This window comes from Rhipicephalus microplus, chromosome 4 (genome assembly GCF_043290135.1).
Source record: "Rhipicephalus microplus isolate Deutch F79 chromosome 4, USDA_Rmic, whole genome shotgun sequence".
NCBI lineage: Eukaryota > Metazoa > Arthropoda > Arachnida > Ixodida > Ixodidae > Rhipicephalus > Rhipicephalus microplus.
This window is the reverse complement of record NC_134703.1, coordinates 187047600-187070118: the sequence shown is the minus strand read 5'-3', so window position 1 is coordinate 187070118 and position 22519 is coordinate 187047600. Positions and strand designations below refer to the sequence as shown.

The 22519-nt window shown below is 45.2% G+C and overlaps 1 protein-coding gene across 1 annotated transcript in view; it reads right to left on the bottom strand.

Annotated features, from left to right (window-relative positions):
• Positions 1 to 22519, bottom strand: part of LOC119172559 (AP-3 complex subunit sigma-2) — a 96256-nt gene that overhangs the window by 33829 nt on the left and 39908 nt on the right. Inside the window, exon 5 of the mRNA XM_037423718.2 lies at positions 14966 to 15073. Coding sequence (XP_037279615.1) covers positions 14966 to 15073 — 108 coding nt within the window. The remainder of the gene's footprint in view (positions 1 to 14965; positions 15074 to 22519) is intronic.

The following is a 22519-nucleotide window of genomic DNA, read 5'->3' as shown; positions in this document are numbered from 1 at the left end:
ATCGCAGCGAGAGTCACCCCTTAGGCTACTATGAGCATTAAAGTCCCCTAGGACGAAATACGGTTCTGGAAGTTTAGCTATCAGCGATTGAAACTCGTGTTTAGTCAGTTGATGGTGTGGCGGTATGTATATACTGCAAATTGTTACCAATTTGTTGAAGATGACAGCTTGGACAGCTACTGCTTCCAAGGATGTTTGAAGGGGTAAAAGTGTACAGGCTGTTCCTTGATTAACGATTATCGCAACACCACCGGATGAGGCGACACCATGATCTCGGTCCTTTCGAAAGATAATGTAATTCTGAAAAAACTTTGTGTCTTGATTGTAAGTGTGTTTCTTGCACAAACAGCACTTTTGGTGTATCTTTGTGCAAAAGGTCTTGGATATCGTCGAGGTTCCTCAGCAGGCCTCTCACGTTCCACTGTATTATATGTGTCATTTTAAAGATGTGTGGTGCTGTGTGTACAAGAAGTATCACTTCAGGTTACAGGGCCTTTTGGGGGCCCCGTGATTCGACATTTTTCTTTCTGGGCGCGCTCCAAAGAGTTGCGCCTATCCTTCGTCGTCTGAGGCGCCGGAGGAGTGGGACTTGTATCCATCACCTCCTGTGAGGTGGCAGATGGTGCCTGATGAGCAGGCACATTCACAGAAATTTCGGATGTAACTGCAAGTGCAGTGGTCCGGGGTCCAGCAGACTCTGAAGTCTGCTGAACCTGTTTGGCAGGAGGCGGAGCAGCACAGGCTACTCCAGCCTTGGGCGCAGATGCCGCGACCGCCGTCACACTTCGTGTGACATTCGCAGATGCGGAAAGATGTGGCGCGGCACCCTGGCGTGTCACATCTGCAAAAAAAAGGAGAGTGCTTGTTATGGAGGGAAAAGCGCTGGTGCGCCTCTTGAGAAGACAGATTGAATTTAACTTTGAGTTGAATTTGTTTTTCCTTTTTCCAGGATGGGCACGTTCACGAGTAGGCGGGATGGTCTCCTTCGCAGTTTGCACAGCGGGCTGCAGCAGTACAATTGTCCGATGGGTGTTCGTTAGAGCTACAGTTTGCGCAAGTCGCGCGCCCTCTGCAGCTTTGCGATCCGTGTCCAAAGCGCTGACATTTGAAACACTTATGGGGATTTGGTATGTAGGGCCTGACTCGAAGCTTGCAGTAGCCGGTTTCGATTGAATTGGGTAAAACGCTACTACCAAAGGTGATAATAATATGTTTCGTTGGTGTTTCTTCGTTGTCTCGTCATATTACTATTCTTTGAACCTTCACTACATTCTGGTCTTGCCAGCCTTCCAATACTTCACTCTGATAATCCAAGAAGGTCGTCATCAGAGATGACACCGCGGACTGTGTTCAAGGACCTGTGGGGGCCTATGAAAACTGGGATATCCCTAAACGCTACCAGTTTAGGTGTGTTGTCATATTGCAGCTTGTCGCGAACCTCCAAAAGGAGGTCGTCGCTTCCCAACTTGGTTACACGATATCCTGGGCCGATTGCTTCTGCGAGTGTTTTTGAGACAAGAAAGGGTAAGATTGCTCGGACTGTTTTGTTTTCTTTCTGGCTATGTACGACATGAAACTTGGGGAAAGACTGCGTTGGTTTTGAAAGGAGGAACGGGTCTTCGGTGCGCCACCTTTTCGGGCGGTGATCAGGGAGAGGGGGGAAAAAGTTAGCCATACAGATTGTTTAAAGTTCGGCGGCGATGGTGGCCATGCACCACCGAGCTCAACAAGGGGACGCTGCAAGGTCGAATAGTAAACACTTGGAGACGCCAGCCATGCATCGCCGCTATAACCGAATATAACTACCCAAGGTTGGGTATTTACACAAGGTTAACCCTTGCCGCCTGGAGGGTGGAAGTAAACAGAAGTGAGCAGATGACAGGAAAAATTGAAAGAGATAAAAAGATGAAGATTAGGGGAGAGAGAGAGACAGGAAAAGGCGACTACCGATTTCCCCGTGGTGGGTCATCCCAGGGGTGCCGTCTATATGAAGCCGGGGCCAAAGGGGTGTGTTCCTCTGCCGGGGGGCCTCAAAGGTCCAATCCCCCAGCGTCTGCTCAAACCCCAAAATCCCCTTCTCCCCGAACACGGCAAAGCCACGCACGGCTAGGCATGGGAGGGAGTCAAAACTCCCCCGTTAGCTCGGATCCGTGGTGGCGCTACACAACAAATGCCTACTTGCGCAGGCGCCCTTGCGGGGTTGTCAACATCATCATAACTGGAAGAAAAAGTGTGATGGCCTTTGCCCACTTAGCCGTCCATTAAACCATACGAGTCATATATTAGAACACATCTTAATGGTCCCATGCCAAATTTATGTGATCGCATTGTAGTACTGGAGCTTTCATACAAAGCAGCATCTCTGGCCAGAGATGACAATGACCACGAGAAATGTGAGCAATAAAATGATACCATGGTCAAGGCTGAGTTAATGCGTCTGTCACTGCCTCACGGCCAACCCCGACAGTTCAGTGACTATAGGCTACCGAGTACATTGCACCTAGCAAGCAACATGACACAGCGAGTCAGAAGCCTCTTTCTCGCATGCCTCCTCAACGACTTGAAAGCCACACGACAAGCGTTAAACAAGGCTAGAAATACTGTTAATGGAGCAGCTGCTGAAGCATTCAATCCCCTGATAGCTGCGTCCCGACGGAGTTATTCGCACAAGGCGGGATGTAAATGGCAGGTACAAATGACGATGCACTCGATGAAAAAAAAAAACAAATTATCGGTGACAGAACCCAATTACATAGGTTCAGCTGTGGGCACGCCTTTTCATTTCAAACACTCATTGTCACACATCCTTTTTTACACTTCCCCAGCCAGTCACTCATGGCTTTTCTCCTGTTTACAGAGAGGTGTCACTAGTCCCTCGGCTAACAAAAATTGGTGTCACAATTCACCGACACTATTTTTGATCTACCGACAAAGTCTATAGTGTCATATAATGCAGGTCAGCTTCCTGAGTAAGACCGACATGACTGAGATGTGTCAGCCATCAACAACTCTAACCATGTGCCAGAGACACGTGTCTTTCAAGACGCTCTCCTAAACGACTGTCCCCTCATGTCTTATAAAACTCTGCCTGTTGCTTCACTAAAACCATCTAACCTCTATTCTGATGGCAATCAATTACTAGCATCGCCGGTGCCACTCAGTGAAGACAGCGTCATTCAAGCCATTTCCAAGAAGACTAGAGTGTTTGGAGGCATTTTTTGAGACCAACATGACATACCTGGTTAAGCGTCAACTTTATAACCAAAACTCTACAAACCTATCCAGATGGCCAAACAACATTCACTCTAGCTACAAATCAAGAGCCGCCCAGTTTGTTTGCACAGAACTGCTATAGTCAAATATAGGAGCATTTCGCTGGTCCTGCATCAGCAGTCGCACACCTGAGTCCTGCCCTGCATCACCTGTGCCGATTCACCTCGCCTCCCCTCATTCTACCGTGTCCCAAAAAGCAAAGCTTGCCTCCCACTGCCATTTACTAAATAAGTGCTCAGTCAAAGGATATAATGCTCAAATGTAAACCCTACAACACACAAGACTGGTTTTCACTTTAATTTTACCTGACACTAACAGTCAGGTTATTAATCTTCAGACCTCACAAGAATTCAATTAACAATAGCAACATTGACTCCTGATCATCTCATACCAGGGCAAACTGCAAATGGAGCCAATACGACATGCACCAGAGATACCTGGCACCCTCGCAAGACACCCTGTCTATGCAAGTTGATGTGACAAGTGCAAAGGAAAGCATCTTTGCTTTTCACCAGCAAAACCTAGGTTTACTAACAACCAGAGCTACCAGCATCCAAGCCCATCACGTATCAAGCCATAGCCACACGAGCTCTGTTGAAGCTCTGACCAGCACATCCCAGCCCAGTGCGAAAATGCCAAGGTATTTCCGAGTCTACCAAATTGCCTCTTTGGTGAATTATACTTAAGAGTACTCAGCTGACGTGGAATATACTGGAATTGAATACAGATCTCTACATAACCTGCACACATCTATTTTCATTCATATACACACCACTACATTGCTTTACCATGCTCCTACACAGACAGGAGGCCCAGCAGTGGTGCTGAGATGTGCCGCAGAATTTTTGATTGAAGATAACTACTATGACAATGAGCATGTTCTTGTCTCTGATGCCAAGCTCTCACGCTCCCCAGTTTTTCTTGCCTCATAGGGACTGATGAATGTATACTTACAGTTACCTTTCTGCCCACCTCACAATATTGTGCCTGCCATAGATTTTCAACTTGGGAGTCTGTGCCTGTTTTACGTATTCTAGAACTCACTTTGCAATGTTTTTATAGCATTGTGCTGCCTATTTTTAGAAAATGAGGCCACTATCACCAACTGATGTTTTACTGCGAAAGGGACCAATTGTACAAGCACGAACCCAAGTAGTTAAATACAGAAGTGAGTATATGTAGATAAGTATCTATCATGCATGCACTTTCTTGATGTCTTTGTCTCTGATAAGTTTCAAATGTCTGTTTGCAGCTTGTATATTTACCTTGTATGTATGTTTTCTTAATTTTTACTATGTATTCATACCATGCATAGTCTTTTTTTAGTGCTGCCTTTCTTCATATCCAACATGGCAGTGTAGCACAACATATTTCCCTGGTGATAATGTTATTCACATGCATTTTAACCTGCTCAGTGTGCATGCATGTATTCATATGTATTTATCACCAAAGCAAAACGTGTTCTATTAATGAAGCTACAACAAGGGAAAACTTTGTTAGTATTGCACATGTGTGCACTGTTGTTGCTGTCGGGCTGTGGCCCCTTATAGCATCCTCAAGCTGTATGCTTACAGCTTTCTTGCTAGAGTAACCTTGGATATGGTACTTTGTGCATGTTGTAAATAAAATTTGACTTCACTTGAGATGCGTAAGGTGAAGAAGCAATGTGTGTGTGGGCGGGGGAGGGGAGATGGGCAATGCCCAGCCCACGTGACTCTGATTAAGGACACAAATTTTGGTGATACTGCAGTACACTCGTGATGATTTAAATAAAATCTCATTTTTTGGTTTGCCCTCTATGCTTTCAATGTATTTAAAAGCCTCTTAACTCAAACTTAATCATTGTGTTAATTCATACTTTTTGCGGTTCTATATCGAAAAATATCTGCTGGTTTCCCACTACTATTTAAAAATTTGCATACCTATCTGGTCTTAACAATCTAAAAATAAAAAATGATCACCTCAGGTTTTGCTAGTAAAGAAATGTTTGATACGAAGCACACGCATGGTAAACTGTGATGCTTCTCAACTGGTATAGACAGCTTTGTGCTGAAGGTATAGATAGCAAAGCAGCAGTTAGCAAATTACGATTTCTTTAGAAAGTCTGAGCAGCAATAAATGGCCAATAAACTTGTGGGCCTTAAACCTCTGCTTTCTGTTCATTGCGTGCCATTAGGGTATAAGAATGCTTTAAAAAATTTCAATGTGATAACATGAATGCATAAAGTGGGGTGTCACCTCACCCAGCATCACATATCTGAGAAATTCTGATAATTCAAAGTTCTTGATAATGCGAACAAAATCCAGAAATCCCTTCAAGTTTGAATTAACAAGAGTCGACTGTATTGTTATAGTTTTTTTTTTCATGTACAATATTTAGTAACAATGCTTGCTGCTGTTAAAGGCAAAGAATTTACCTGTAGAAAGTAGCTCTGGTGATTCATGAGTGTAATCCAGGAAAAAGAAAAAAACGTATCAGTGAACAAGACATCATTTTTCTTTTTGAAGACACCTTTTTTTCCTTTTGTACATTGATCTTTTACCTAAGTACATTGATTACATAATTATGTATTGTTTATCTTACTATACTGTATACTCTTTTTGTATCACATTTTCAGTGCTTCTTTACTTCTTGGTAGATTCAGTTTTTTGTTGCTTTTTATAGACCCTTCATGCATATTATTTTTTACACCTGCACACTTTGTACTGTTTGTTTGTACCTTTTCCCTGCTGCCTGGGCCTCTTAAGGCTGGCATATCCTTAAATAAATAAGGAAAATAAATAAAATCAAAGTGACTTGGTGAGTGTGGAATTAGAGAAAATTTACTAGTAGCTTGCGGAACCCCAAGGAGGAGCTTGTGGAGCCCGTAGGTTCCGCAGAAACCACTTTGAGAAATCATGCACTAGATACAACATCTAAGCAAGCAACACCTAAGCATGCACTGCTATGAGGCTGCTTGGATCTCAGTCAAGCAACGAAAACCAAAAAATTGGAAGATGCTTGAATTTTGTTTCAGGGGCAGATCAAAATCGCGTAATTGGAACTCATGCACGTCCCCTTCTCAACTGCAAGCCTGCTTCGGTTTTCCGTACATGCCTCAACCGTGCCATAAGGAAATCAATGGCTGTGTGCGTAACTTTGGCCATTTCAAAGTATTGTCACGAGCGGTTGCAATGCACGGCGCATACAGCGCGAATGAACATTCAGAAAAAAAGGTGAAGAAGGAAGACGACGTTGGGTGTGCTGTCTCGAGGCCCCTTGTGGAAGTAAACGCGAACCATCCAGGCTCGCCTGTTTTTCAACCTTTTCGTGTACTTCTTGCGTGTAACATTTGGTGGAGCTGTGCGGGGTACCTCCCACGACCTACGACGGAGCCGTCAGCACCAGAACTTCGTAGAAGCCGTCGCCTTGCCGGACTTTCGCCATCGCGCCCCGACATGTCTCTGGAGCAAAATGACCCCCTCAGCAATGCCTCGGCAAGACCACCACTGTATCAGCATTACCGAGAGCCACGGCCGTTCTCAGCAAAGCCAGGGGAAGACTTCGATGAATGGCTGACCCATTACGAAAGGGTAAGCCAATGCAACAACTGGAACCCGGCCAGCCAGCTCAGGCATGTCGTTTTTTATTTGACGGACACGGCCCTGGTTTGGTATGAAAACCACGCCGACACGCTTACTACATGGAGCAGTCTTATTGAAGAAATGAAGAAGTGCTTTAGCGACTCGGACACTAAGAAGAAACGAGCGGAAACAGCTTTAGCTCAGAGAGCTCAGGTGATCGGCGAGACTTGCACGACATATATTGAAGAAGTTCTCAAGCTGTGTAAGACCATCGACTCTCGAATGCCCGAGGAAGATAAAGTGGGACACCTTTTAAAAGGTATTGCGGAAGACGTCTATAACTTCCTCATTGGAAAAGACAACCTGAACACCGTATCAGACGTGATTCGGCACTGCCGCACATTCGAGGCGCTGAAAACTCGCCGAATCACGCCGAAGTTTGGACGGCTAGCCAATGTCACGACTGTGGCCAGCGTTGACGCGAGTCCGCAGACAGACCTCTCAGCTACCATTCGGCAGATTGTCCGTGAGGAGCTCCTGCGGCACGAAGAACAAACGCGTTATGCGGTGCCGCGTTGCGCCTCCGTCGCTTTCCGAGACGCCGTCTGCGCATCTCCTCCGGCTACTTGGCAGCATTCGGTGAATGCTGCGGATTGTAACAGCTACCGACACGACCCGCATTATGGCCAGACCGAACAACGCCATTACGACTCGATTGATCGGCGTTTTGATCAGCATCCACGCGACGTTCGCCCACGAAGACCCAGCACTGCCTACGACATCCAAGGGGAGGGGATGAGTTACTCTCAGCCTGTGGCCGCTGTGGAATATTTCAATCAGCGTCCGGAAGTTCGCCCTCTGCCCGTGTGTTACAACTGTGGCACGCCTGGCCACATAGCTAGGTATTGTAACCGACGTCGGGCATTCAGCAATGGACAGTCGGGATCGTTTATGCAACACGGTGGTCGTGCAATGGACACTAATAGGCCAGGAAACACCACTTTTGAAGGCTACTTCCGAGAAGAAAGAAGCCGTCACTTCCCTCTGGACAGCTATTCTGGAGAACAAGAAAGGTATCGAAACCGTTACCGCTCTCCTGCCTCCGAACGTACTCTGACACCACCACCAGCTTTCCGAGCGTCTCGATCTCCATCTCCCAGACGGCGTGTGACGTCATCATCTCCTCGACGCCGCTTCGAGTCACCACCGCCGGGAAACTAGCCAGCGCGGCCGATGGAGGTGAGGTCGCTGGAAAATCTTTGCTGCCGACTCGGATACCTCCACCTATCTTCATGCTGAAGAATAAGGTTAATGTACTTATTGATGGCGTTTCTACCATGGCTTTAGTCGACACGGGAGCAACTGTTTCTGTCATGAGTGTGGTGTTCAAAAATCTGCTGGGACGCAAGGTTATGTTTCATTGGGACCACAGCACAAGCTTTCGTGGAGTGAGTGGGGACTCATTATACCCGGTTGGTGTGTGTAACGTGGATGTCTCCTTGGGTGGTCAAACCTTTAACACTGAGTTTACCGTGCTTCCGCGTTCCACACACGATGTAATTCTCGGCATTGACTTTTTGAAATTGTGTGGCGCCAATGTTGACTGCCGAACAGGAGAACTCAGTATTTGCGGAAGTGTGTCCTCTGCGCTCTTAGAAGAATCATCCCAGCAAGAGAGTGTGTTTTGTGTTTCTGAAGACACTGTTGTGCCCGCTTTATCCGCGATGCGCGTTCCTGTTGTTTGTTCGTCTTCTGTTAGTACTTCGTTCGATGTTGCGGTGGAACCGGTCCATAGAAACTGTCTTAAGAAAAATGTGTTGGTTCCGTATTGTATGGTTTCAGTTACCGATGGATGCGCAGGGCTATGGACGCTAAATTGCTCCACTGAAGCCGTAGTGCTGTCTCAAGGCCTAAAACTTGCTACGTTTCAGGGAGAGCCATTTATACCTATGGCAGTGCTTACAGAACTACCGGATACAGCACAAACCAGTGTCTCGCACACCGCAAACGAACACATGCTCGGAATGGTAGCTACATCGCTCAGTGACCATGAACGTCGTGTTTTGATGGCCCTGCTCTCGAAACACTCTTCAATATTCGACTTTGCACAGCACGACGGCCCCACATCGATTCCTGCATCCCGTACTCGCCATCGCATCAACACAGGATCCGCTGAACCGATTCGTCAAAAACCATATCGTGTGTCCTCTGCGGAGCGAAAGATCATCAGCGCTCAAGTCGAAGAAATGATGGGTAAAGGAGTAATTCGGGAATCGTCTAGCCCTTGGGCAGCTCCAGTGATACTGGTGAAGAAGAAAGACGGCACGTGGCGATTCTGTGTCGATTACCGTCGCCTAAATGCCGTTACTAGGAAAGACGTATACCCACTCCCACGAATTGACGACGCCATCGATTGCCTCTTTGCGGCTTCTTACTTCTCTTCTGTGGATTTACGATCAGGTTACTGGCAAATCCCTATGCACCCGGATGACAGAGAGAAGACCGCTTTTGTAACGCCCGATGGACTATTTGAATTCAACGTGATGCCTTTCGGGCTTTGTAACGCCCCCGCAACGTTTGAAAGGTTCATGGACACTATACTTCGCGGTTTGAAGTGGGAAGTTTGTATGTGCTACCTAGACGACGTTGTGATCTTCGGCCGAACATTTCGTGAGCATAACGAGCGCCTGGACTTGGTACTGAACTGCTTGAGGAAGGCCGGCCTTGTGCTTAATTCTAAAAAGTGCCATTTTGGTGAACGACAGACACTTGTGCTGGGACACCTGATCGACAAAGAAGGTATACGACCAGATCCACAAAAGACAACAGCTGTGGAGGCATTCGAGGCACCTCGCTCTGTGAAGCAGCTACGAAGTTTTTTAGGGTTATGCTCCTACTTTCGCCGTTTCATTCCCAAATTTGCTGACATAGCTCATCCGCTCACATGCCTTCTCCAAAAAGGTGTTCCTTTCGAGTGGAGCTCGGAATGCGACTCATCGTTTCGGCAGCTAAAGCTACTGTTGACGTCCCAGCCTATTCTTCGCCACTTCAATCCGTCATCACCGACAGAAGTTCATACCGATGCTAGTGGTGTTGGCATTGGCGCCGTACTAGTTCAGCGTGTCGGCGACAGCGAGCATGTGATATCGTACGCTAGCCGCTCATTGAGTCGCCCCGAGCGCAACTACACTGTCACCGAACAAGAGTGTCTGGCGGTCGTCTTCGCTGTGCAACGGTTTCGATCGTATCTCTACGGGCGCCCCTTTACTGTCGTCACGGATCATCACTCTCTATGCTGGCTTGTGAATCTTCGGGATCCCTCTGGTCGACTAGCACGCTGGGCGCTCCGTCTGCAGGAGTATGATTTCGTTGTTTCCTACAAGAGCGGCCGGCGACACGCTGATGCTGATTGTCTCTCTCGCCTGCCACTCCCAACGACTGAATGTGACGCGGACAACTTTGATGAATACATCGCTTTTGTGTCCACGGGATTTCCGGATATGGATACCTTCATATCAGAGCAGAGGAAAGACGACAGCTTACAGCCGCTATTCGCGGCCGCGCGGGAGTCCGCTGCAGACAATCGTTTTCGCTTACGTGACGGCGCCCTATATAAGACGAACTTCTCGGCTACCGGTGCGCGCTACCTTTTGGTTGTCCCCAAGAGCCTTCGCAGTCACGTATTATCTGCCATGCACGACGAACCAACTTCCGGACATCTTGGATGCACAAGAACACTCTACCGTGCTCAGGAACGCTTTTATTGGCCCCGGATGCGCAATGATACCGAACGGTACGTCGCCAGCTGCACCCAATGTCAGCGTTACAAGCGACCAACTGACGCGCCGTCCGGTCGCCTTCAGCCTGTTTCGCCTCCTAGCACCCCCTTTGAGCAAGTTGGTATAGATCTTCTGGGCCCTTTTCCGCGATCCACAGACGGCAATCGTTGGGTCATCGTTTGCGTAGACCACTTAACCCGTTATTGTGAGACGGCAGCACTGCCGTCGGCCACAGCAAAAGACGTTTCCATCTTCTTGCTGTTTCAAGTTATCCTCAGACACGGACCTCCTCGCATCGTAATCAGCGACCGTGGGCGGCAATTTACCGCGGATGTTGTCGAAGAGACCCTTCGTCTGTGCTCATCAAGCTTCCGCCATTCCACTCCATACCATCCACAGACTAATGGTCTAGTGGAACGCACGAACCGAACGCTTGCCAACATGCTGTCCATGTACATCGACTCCGCGCACAAAAACTGGGACACAATTTTGCCTTTCATCACCTATGCTTTCAACACCGCAAGACATGAGACCACTGGTTACTCACCTTTCTTTCTCCTTTATGCTCGTCCACCACGCTATAATCTTGACACTATGCTTCCCTACTCTGCTCATCGCAGTGAGCCGATCAACGAGATTCTCTGTAGAGCAGAAGAAGCGCGACGCCTCGCTCGGCTACGCACCGTCACCTCGCAAGACCGATCAAAGATCCGCTATGACGACCGTCACCGACATGTTCACTTCAATCCTGGAGATCAGGTGTGGCTCTGGACGCCTTTACGGAAACGTGGCCTGTACCAGAAATTTCTCGCTCACTATGTCGGGCCCTACGTTATCCTCGAACGCCTCAGTGAGGTCAACTACCGCATAGCACGGCTCACAAGCACTGGACGGCGCTCGGCTAAAACAGAAGTGGCGCACGTCGCTCGCATGAAGCTATGCAATGCACGAACCACTGAGTGACTCGCCCGGCGGGCTTCGTCTGCCAACGGGGAAATGTCACGAGCGGTTGCAATGCACGGCGCATACAGCGCGAATGAACATTCAGAAAAAAAGGTGAAGAAGGAAGACGACGTTGGGTGTGCTGTCTCGAGGCCCCTTGTGGAAGTAAACGCGAACCATCCAGGCTCGCCTGTTTTTCAACCTTTTCGTGTACTTCTTGCGTGTAACAGTATCATTGAATGCCCACTGCAAGCACAGTTAAGTACCCCCTATGCCGTAATTACGATAGTTATAGCGCGAGAACAGAACGACGACGCAGAGACAAGAAGGACACGAAGGACTGTCTCTGCGCCGTCGTTCTATTCTCGCGCTATAACTATCGTCATGTCATACCAACTAGCCCAAGCTGCCACACTTCTATGTGCTAATTACATTTGCAAATCAGCCAAGGAGCCACTATATGCAAACCTAAAGAGCTGTTCACTTTGTTGATGCTGCTGGTAATGATGAAATACTACTACATCTGAGCACTTTTTTAATGTGCAGGCCTTCAAAAAACCTACTTCTGGCTAAATTCAGATGTTTTGATGCCTGGTACAAATCTACACTTCTGCCACAATGCATGACTCCATCCACTTTATGACATGAGTCATGTGAGTTTGTTTCCAAAGCAATGTTAACAAATATTGTGGCTTTGTGGCAGAATACCTGCTTGCCAGGCAGACAGCCTGGGTTCACAAGAACCCAAAAGTTTTTATTACTTATTTTACGTGCATCTTTATTTTCTTTGGTCACAGACAAGAGGACAATTTCTCACTCAGAGCCAATGAAGCTGATGCCAAAATTTCTGCAAAACAACCTCTTCAGTGCTATCGTGTTAACCACCTTGCCGTGGTGGTCTAGTGGCTAAGGTACTCAGCTCTTGACCCACAGGTCACGGGAACGAATCTTGGCTGCGGCAGCCGCATTTCTGATTGAGGTAGAAATGCTGTAGGCCCGTCTGCTCAGATTTGGGTGCCCGTCAAAGAACACCAGGTGGTCGAAATCTTCAGGGCCCTCCAGTACGGTGTCTCTCATAGTTATATCGTGGTTTTGAGACTTTAAACCCCACATATCAATGAAATCAATTAATCATGTTAACAAGAGGACAGTCTATGGCTAGCTTGATTCACTCAAAACGGGCAAGTTGGACAACTATGTGTTACAGGATCCAACTCTTGTTATAAAGATTCTTGATAAAAGAACGTATAGACATGAAGACACGGACACAAAAGAAGAAATCAAGACACCACAAATGTTTGTTGTACTGTGTTTGCACATCTGGTGTCTTGGTCACCTTTCTTGTGTCTTCACGCTTGCTTTCTTTTATAATCAACTCATACCAACTTGCTCTGCTTACTGTTGTTCCAAGTGTTCTAATGTTTTTTTCTTTTGATAATTCGTGGGACCAGTCATTCATGAGAAAAAACTTTTTCCAAGTTGACAGATGTCAAAGCTAAATTAGGATCCACTCTTATGACCCAGGAATGATTTTGATGGCTGATGCTGCCATTTGTCAAGCAAAAAAGTGCAGTATCCATTGCTATCGATCACATTCTGAGGTGTATTACATGTACAGCATGCAAGCTTTTATTATGAATGTCTTGTTCTTGCTATTCATAGCAAATGAGAAGGGACTGAAAATGAGCAAGTAGAGACTACTCTTCAGGACTTGTCATCTTGACTTCGACAGCACAAAACAGCCTTTATTATTATTACCTTCTTAAAAGAGGTTGCGGTGCCCCATGGTGCTGCCCAAGCCCAAGTTCAAATGCCAAATGTCCCATAGTTCTTTACCGCTCAGCTCGAACAGTTACTTCTTACACTAGCATTTTGTTTTGCAGTGTTTTTTTTTTCTTCTTTTTTCATGATGTCTACAGCCGTATGTAAATAAAGAGTATGTCACATGTGCCTGCTCACATGAGAAACTTCTGTCTACTTTTGTCACTGACTTTTGTGTTTTACTTTTTGAGGTGGTTCTTTTTATCGTCGCACTGACTTCATGCACAATTTCTCTGCAATAAATGGTTCTGGTTCTGGTTGGTGAGTTATTACACTACTTAAACCACACAGCGACTCTGTCAGTCAAATTGCATTTTTTTTATCAAAAGTGCAACAAAAATTTATATGTTGATAACTTGGCAAAAGTTTGCAAACCATACCTGTAATACTTTGCATGCCTCAAGAGTCACATTTTTTTGTTAAAAACATGCCCCATAGGTCAGCAAACTCACTCGGACTCACTCAGACACAGATCGAGCCGTGCATCTAAATGAGTCCGAGTGAGTAATATTTTTATGAGTGTGAGTCCAGTTGAAGAAAATTGTCGTAAGTGTGAGTTTGGGTGAGTCCAAAGCGCAACATGTATTTCTTGAGTGAGTCTGAGTAAGTTCAACTTTTTTTACGCCTAATTAAGATCCCATCAAGTTATCTTAAGCATTATTATTAGCCTTACCTGGATTCACATTTATACTCGCGTCTACTCACACACAGGTATTCCAAAGCAGTGTCATTTATACACAGTTTTAATATTTCTTGATCGGAGCCGTGAATTACAAAGAGTTGCCTTGACCTCCCCCCACCGACTATTCCATGGAAGTTCTGAATAAATATATGTTGTGCTGTCTCCTCTCCCAAGGAAAATGACCTTACTGGTTCACAAGCACTTGGAACTCGGTTTCGAAGATGCTATGTTGAAAGGCACCAAGATGAGCACCGAATAAGCATGAAATTCGTGTTATAAAGCATTGGCACAAGGGTTGCAAAAGCTCATTCTAGGCCAACGGGCTCGTGAGTCGACCCACTCAGACTCACTCAGACTTTCATCGAGCTATGAGTCTAAGTCTGAGTGAGTCTGGGTGACTAATGCTTTGGTGAGGCTGAGTACGGTTGAGGAAAACTTTCAGGAGTGTGAGTCCGAGTGAGTTCGGCTCACTGAAATTTTCATGAGCCCAAGTCCGAATGAGTCCAAAGGTCGAAATATACTTCATGAGTGAGTCTGAGCTTCGCACGTTTTGTCGACCTATGATGTGCACCTTTGCTAAGCTTTGTTTCTGTTATGGAAATGCATCTGCACTTTGCGCATTAAGATATGGGACGTCATCATTGGCATTACATGTCTTAGTGTAACACAGAAGCCATTTATGAGGACCCATAATTGTAGGAGGAGGTATGCTATGACGAGAATGGGCTTCCTTTCATGTCGAATCCTGCATATTGGCAAACTTGGAAGGCAAACAAGTTCAGGGACTTAAACTTGAGTAATCTGTGCAAGTTGAACTGTTTTCAGGGCCTTGAAATATGGCATAATGTTCGAGAGCTCCTGTAGGTCCTGAAAGAGAAGAGGTCACTGACAAAAAGACACTCACTTCCTGCTTCTCCATGGTTGTCTGCTCGGTGATGCGCGCCATGAGTTCGGTCATGTTCGTGTCAACCACCAGACCCCCCATCACAAGTTCATTCAAGATGTGATGCACCTGAAATGAATCAACGAGAGGACAAGTGTCAGGAAGTATTCGGAATGTTTTTTTCTACTGGTTTCCAATGCTCGATGTTGCATTGAAGTTACAGCACCAGAACAGTCAGCAAATGCAGTCAATTATGCTCAGAGTGCTCAAGTGCATGTACACTTCCCAATGACATTACTTGAAGGGTTCCATTATATTCAACCTGAACAAACAGCTCATTACATAAAATAGAGCGTTTGTTAAAGATTAAGCGCAGGCTCACACATGAAGCATTTTTTGCTTTCATGTATCAACCGGGGTCAGTAACCTGTAACAGGTCACTATGAAGACTGTCAGTTTTAGCACGTGCTGCCTAAATAGCCAATGCAGCCGACAGTCTAGTCCACTGCCAGTCTGCTGGTTCTCTAGGTATGCCCACTGAAAGCATGCCAAAATGGACAGTCGCAAAACACCACCCGACTAGCCCAAGTAAAACTGTCCACAGCTGTTGCGCACAAACAAATGTGAAATGCAGCTGCTCTCTGCTGTTCCACCACACCCTTGCTTGGCAGCAAGTAAACTTGTATTCGATGACTAAAGGGGCCCTGCAACACTTTTTAAGCGTAGTCTGAAAACGCTGTCGATCAGTAGTCGAGGCTCCAGAGAACATGCGAGCCAAATATTTTAGCGCCGCACATGGCCTGGAATTCACAATAGATTCTCAAAGTAAGCTAAAGATTCCTTTCTCTTCTCACAACAAATGATGGAACAAGCCCAGAAATCACTCATCCCAGCCACTGGTTCATTTTAACATGGCGCGCTCTGCCGTGACTGGAGGCCGTGACCTGTCCGCGAATGCATGTCCGATCACATTGAAAAGCTGCACATTCAAGTAAAAAATGAGAAAAAGTGCTGAAGGCGCGCATGACATTTTCCTTCCCTGTGCCACCTCTCCCTGCTTAGCTTCGATTGCTTTTGCCAAGATGAGAGCAGAGAGAACGCTATTGCAGCATGCAACAAATCTTTCTTACTCCTCTCATACTGGATGGATTCTAAAAAATTTTGCTGCAGTCAGTTCGTGAGGCAATAAGTTCTTTTAATGAATCCGTTCTATGGCTACTTCAAAATGTTGTGAAGGACCCCTTTAAAACCATGCTTACAATATCACAGCCCTTAAGTGTTACAGTTCTTACCGTGCCCATTTGGGAAAATTTGGCAGAATAATCCAACAATGTGATGCTGAGAATGCTATAGATGTGCACCCGCCTTGCGAAACGACAACCAGTCCTAGCAGAGTGCATGATTATGAGCTGCAGCATTTCATCTCACACAGGTGCAGAGTAGCCTCAATTGTCTCCCAAGCAACAAAGCATCCTGCCCAGTTTAATGCACACTGCACACTCTTTGCACTTGATGGCATCGAGCAAAGAAGTCGGGTTCACTTAAGTGCGACTTCATTGTCTAAACATGAAATGTGCCGGCAAAATGAAGTGCTCTGGCCAGGTCACAAGCCTGAGGCAGCTATGCCTACTTGACTTGCCCGAGTGGACGTTGTCGGTGAAGCAGTAAGTAGACTGCTTGATGACCACTCAGCACAACATAGTAATTTGGCATGACTGACCAGCACTGATTTGTACTGCTTTACGCAGAGAAATGCTGGGTGCAAGTGAAACACCTGTGCTACTTGCCCTCTCACCAACTTGTTCCTTACATGCAGCAATGAAGGCAGAGATTTTCAAGGGCTCACTTCTTTGTTTGATGCAACCTTAATGAAAACCAGCAGATAACGAAGCCAAGGAAACAATAGAGGAGAAGTCGATTGTACTGTTTATTGTAGTAATTGTGATGTAAAGGAAGTAAAGTAGACGAAAAGACAACTTACCTGCAACCATGAGATTATGCCCCTGATACCCTTACCGATTGAGCTATTGCAGCAGACTTTGTTGGATATTTATGTGTGGGAGTGATAGCGCCAGTCGCAGCCGTGGCGGAAAATGTGGTACCTTTTTTTTTTTTGCCAGCTGGCGTCACATACCACACAATTTTTTAACAAGCAGAAAGTTGACGGTTAAGTTTTCACATAAATATCGAAGTCATCAGGTCTGCTGAAGACATTTGCTATGAATGAATGAAGGCACTTTTTAAGGGGACGTTTCTTTGCTAGACACCCTGTGCAAGTTACTCACTCAGGCATTGTATTACGAATGGTATGGTAAAGGCCTACCATGTATTTCCTGGTTGACTTAGTGTGTCTGAGCAACAGGAGGCACACACTGTCGTGACAGGGCACAGATTCAAGGTGTAACAGCAGTCATTAAAGCAGTCAGCAGCACAAAACTATCGATTTGTTCGTCTTTCCAAGCAAAGCCTTTTAACCACACCGGGTAAACTCAACTTGCAACGATGGCCAAAATGACCTGACATCATGAAAATTTTGCCTGTATTGCCAGCCTCATTTTGCAGCAGCTAGTGAATGAGTTTTACAGCGAAATCTGTTATAAAATCAAAACACGGGTCACAAGCGGCGCCGTAGTTATCCGCCGCCGCTGCCGGTGTCCGTAACCAGTATCACAAGGAGTAAAAAAAAAATAATTCGGAAAATAAAAAACACCAAGGACAAAATGGAATTCAAACCCAGGTCTGCTGCGTGCTAGCCCAGTGTTGTACCAGTGAGCCACGCAGGTGCTTGGAACTCATTTCTAAACTGGCCTTAGGCAGGCTTGATGTAAGGAAAAGGAATCGCATTAATCTGAGTAATAAAGCATATTTGGAACATCAAAAGAACAGCCAGAAGTCACACAATGCAAATTGCGTAATGACTGGGTGTCCAAAGCTCTAACCCATTAGAAAACTTGTTCTTCATCACCTATCAACAGTGGTGCATACCCACTTCAGGTATAATTCTTCATTATCATCAGCCACTGCATAAAAAGTTGCACAGAATTCCTAGCAAGTGCGTAGCGGATACCACGTTTCTCCAAAGAATGATGAAGGATAACATAGTGAATGATGGCCTACTACACAAAAATTATGATTATTTATGGCATAGTGGGCACCTAGCAAGTGTGCTTGCAGCAACTACACAGAATAGGCTCTGAAAGGCCGCTCTTCGAGCTTTCGCTGTGCACCTTCCACGCCGACCTGGCATTTTTCTTCGTGTCTGACTTCATTGTGTATGGGGGCTAACTCTCAACATCTAGCCTTTTGCGCTACAGAGTCCAAAATGCGGACGTGGCCTGAATTGATGTGAGCTTGTACAAAATTGCAGAAGTGACACAGCTGACATTTTCAGAACAATGCATATGACCTTTATTACAGTGCGACACGTTTTTGGATAACAGACACATTATTCAACAGCTACAACAAGCACAATATGCAGTGCTAATGATATTGTGAGCCCTAAGAATCATGGGTAAGCATCGCTAGAGAAGCCCAGCCTCACCATGATACAAAAAGTAATGCTTGATAACAGAGACATAAGAGAACACGACTGTCTATGTCAGCCCACCTTACTTCCTCTCTCATGATGAATCTTTACCAACTGGGGCTACCTCATGTCATTCCACGTGACCGGCCTGTTACATACAACAATGCTGATAAGAACTTCCAGGGTCCACAGAGCTAAAACCATAATACTATGAAGCACACCATAGTCGAGGACTTCACCCTCTGGTGTTCACGATCTTGAAGCTATATCTAACAGCACGTCATGTTCTTGAACTTTCTCAAAACCAAAATACAGATGCTGCAGCTGGGAGCCAATTTCGTGTCCTTGAGCTTAGCAAAGAGACACTTCACAACGGCTAAGCTACCACAAGGGGTACACTATCTCCAACATGATCCAAAGAGGGTGCACCCCCAAATTTCTGCCTGACCTACTTTTGACCCCATCCCCCCCCCTACACTCAAAATGTAACACAGCCAAGGAACAATGCATGGGTTCCACATTGCCCTGAAAAATCTTGCATGTCTCGGGTGCCCCCCACAATAAAAAAAATCCTTCCTTGTGCTGCCCCTGACTGCAATGTGGGGCACTGCAAGAATATCAGGTATACATTCCAGGTTCTTTACTTTTCAACTTCCTACTAACTTTACAAGAAATAGCATTTCACCAAATGTTGAGTAAAGATGATTTTTGCTTTAATTTAATACAGTGTAATTTGCTCATAATGATGCCACATGTCATGACATTTATTTATTATTTCTTTACCCAGTACTGCTAGCCTTCAGTTGAGGCTGTAAGAAGGAGTAGGAGTAACAACTAGGAAACAAATGAAGTGAACAAACTAAACTACAAAAACCGTGTCATGATAAATCAACAAGAACATGAACAACAAGAACAAGATATTGTATCGCTTATAACAAGTAACTGTAAAATTTCTCAGATTTATCAATATATTTATGGCCTCATGCAAAAGCAAACCATATATATGATGATACAAACAGCGACACAGTTTATGTGTTCTGGCCACTCGGTAGACAAGTACTAAAAACATTTGTCTCGGACCTTTATAAAGGTAAATTAACTTGCAAAGAATGGAGTGAAAACTGATTACAAGAGCCCAAACAGGCCACCACAAAGAAATTTCTGAGAGGGCTTTATGTGTGGCAATGTCATTGAAGGAGAGGAGGGAAAGAGCTCGCTTGCCCCGCCACGGTGGTCTAGTGGCTATGGTACTCGTCTGCTGACCCGCAGGTCGCGGTATCAAATTCCGGCTGTGGCGGCTGCATTTCCGATGGAGGCGGAAATGTTGTAGGCCCGTGTACTCAGATTTGGGTGCACGTTAAAGAACCCCAGGTGGTCAAAATTTCCGGAGCCCTCCACTACGGCGTCTCTCATAATCAAATAGTGGTTTTGGGACGTTAAACCCCACAAATCAATCAATCAAAGAGCTCGCTTGGTAGTGGCACAGTTTGTAACTTGAGTTTCTGCATGTTTGTGAATTAGTAAAAGACGGCACCGCCTAAATGACAGGCAATATTGCTTGAAGTGTAGCAGTAAACTCATCAAAACTTTACGCAGGGTCTCAATGTTAGACTCCTTACGAGAATATATGAGTTTTCATAGTCGAAGATTTTAACAATCTCTCAAGATAGAAATAGAGATTCCCTCAAGACTTTTTTCCATGAATTTCTGGCTTTCCTTAGCATGTTTACGCAACTTTATCGTTACTCATGTAACCTTCAATGTTCTTCGCATTATCTGCATTGTTTGACCGGTGGGCTTATGCCACAGGAGTGAAAGAGACAGCTGAACCACAACCAATGCCAGCAGGGAACCCAAGCCTTGGCTGTGTGTGCCGTCGCCAAGCATTGTCTTTATTTTCTTCATTTGCGGGTGTTTGCTCGCCATTCTGTGCGCCACCCAAACGGGGAGTTACAGGGCCCCCCGTGTAGACAGGAAGTCGAAGTGTGACATCATGAAGTTTTTCATAGTCTTGGTAACTAAGTCTACATGTGTGGGGAAACATCTGGGTTATTTTTTTTTTTTCGCTTTTTACCAGTCCAGATATAGCAATAATAAATGGTTATGATGACCAAACCTTCTGTTTTTGTGAGTATTGTTAGAACTGAATTGCACTACACAAGCATTAAATTAGATCATGTCTATTGAAACCAAAATTTCTTATGCTTCTTCGTTGATGATTTCCTAGTTCTATACAAGCATTAAATCAGATTATGTCTATTAAAACCAAAATTCCTTCAGCTTCTTTGTTGATAATTTTTAGGTGCTGTTCAAGCATGACAGGTCAATCGAGGAAAAAGCACTCGCAATTTTAGGCCCACTTGAGATCATCCTTGACGCTTTCACATTCACTATAGAATTGCTTACGGATGAATATTTGAGGCTTCTGGACCTTGTTTTGATTGTTGGTGGCCATGCTTGGAAATTGCACCCAGGTCCCGGAAAGACCCTCTTCCATTCAACTTGGCGCGTCATGAAATTAGACTCATGAAATGCAGAGTTGCCACAAGTCTCCTTAGAATAAGAGGTCCTGCTTCCATCAAGCTCATAAAAAACTTTGAAGCCCAGATCTAGCACTTTAAATGCATCACGTATTCAATGAAACTTCTGAGAGCCTTGGCAATGAAGCTACTGAGTGAGCACTAAAAAACACACAGCACAGGAACGACAAAGAACTTTGGCGATTTGTCAAGTCTATGACGTGAGCCATGCACTCAAGAAAATTGTATGGCAAGGCTCGTTTTTCCAGCTTCCCAGTAGAATTGAGAGAACACACGTGTCAAGAAACATAGCACACCAATATCAAATACGTAAACAATGTAGTATAAAACATTCCTTTGTCGTGTGGCCATTCTTGCAAGGTCTTAATGACACAAGAGTGAACATACTGCTTCAGCAACCACCTTAGAGAATGTTCATGGAAAATCACATCCTCAACAAGCAGCACCTTGGCAGCACATTGTTCTTTGTGCGGCCGTGCTCCTCATTTTGTTGAATGTGAGGTCATCGCAACGTAATTAAATCTGATTGTGTTTCATATTAAAAAAAAAGGTACACGTGTGTCCTGGAAAAGGAGACAATGTTTTTGTCAAGTTAAATTGGGACACTTTGACTCGTGGCAGACGTGCATTTCATCACTGCCACCATGTGACACTTCATGTTTTTTTTTGTTTCTTTTTAGTGATTCTTTTCGTATCTATTGTCTATCACAATAAACTTGTGCACAGTTGTTCATCCAGTGTTTGTGTTGTCTGTTCCACTGAATCAGTCCTGCTTTCGTGCTGCTCACTGGCGGAAGAAGTGGCTGCTCATCATTCCACACTAAAGCATTGCTCAGTTTGTTATTTTATGGAAGATTCTTTTTTGTCATATAATAGGAATATTGTGCATTCGCCACCATGACCACCAATGACACTGGCTAACACTTTCGGCATTACACATACCGAAACATCCAAACAAAGACGACACAGAAATGGCTGTCCCAAGAGCTCGCTTCCCCAGCTTAGTATGCAGGACGGTTTCTGCTGGCAGAGAGCTTATTGGTCCACTTTAAATCCCTTGCCATTTGTTTCACTAGTATGCTTCCATTATATATAAGTGAAAAATAATGCTACCTTATCTTTCCCTGGTGGGCAGGAATAAAAACAGCTCACTGTGGAACGGTAAACCTGGACTGTTCTTCAGCCTTTCCCCACTTTTGTAGGCTGAAAAAAAACTTTCTTTCTTTCCAAAATTATCTACCGTATTTACTCACATAATCCTCGCACTTTTTTTGCCAGAAAACTGCTGCAAAGTTGGGGGGTGCGAGAATTACGGGGGGAAAACTTTCCACGAAAATGCAGAGAGCGAAAAAGAAAACGAAGTGGCTGCAAATTGGAATTCTCACGCCAGCAACATACAGCAAGATTTAAGAAGTATTAATTAGAGCTTACCTCAACGATAAAAGCAGAGGTTCAACACAAGGCAAGATTTATTTGAGACACAAAAAGTGGAAGCAAATAGTCGAGAAT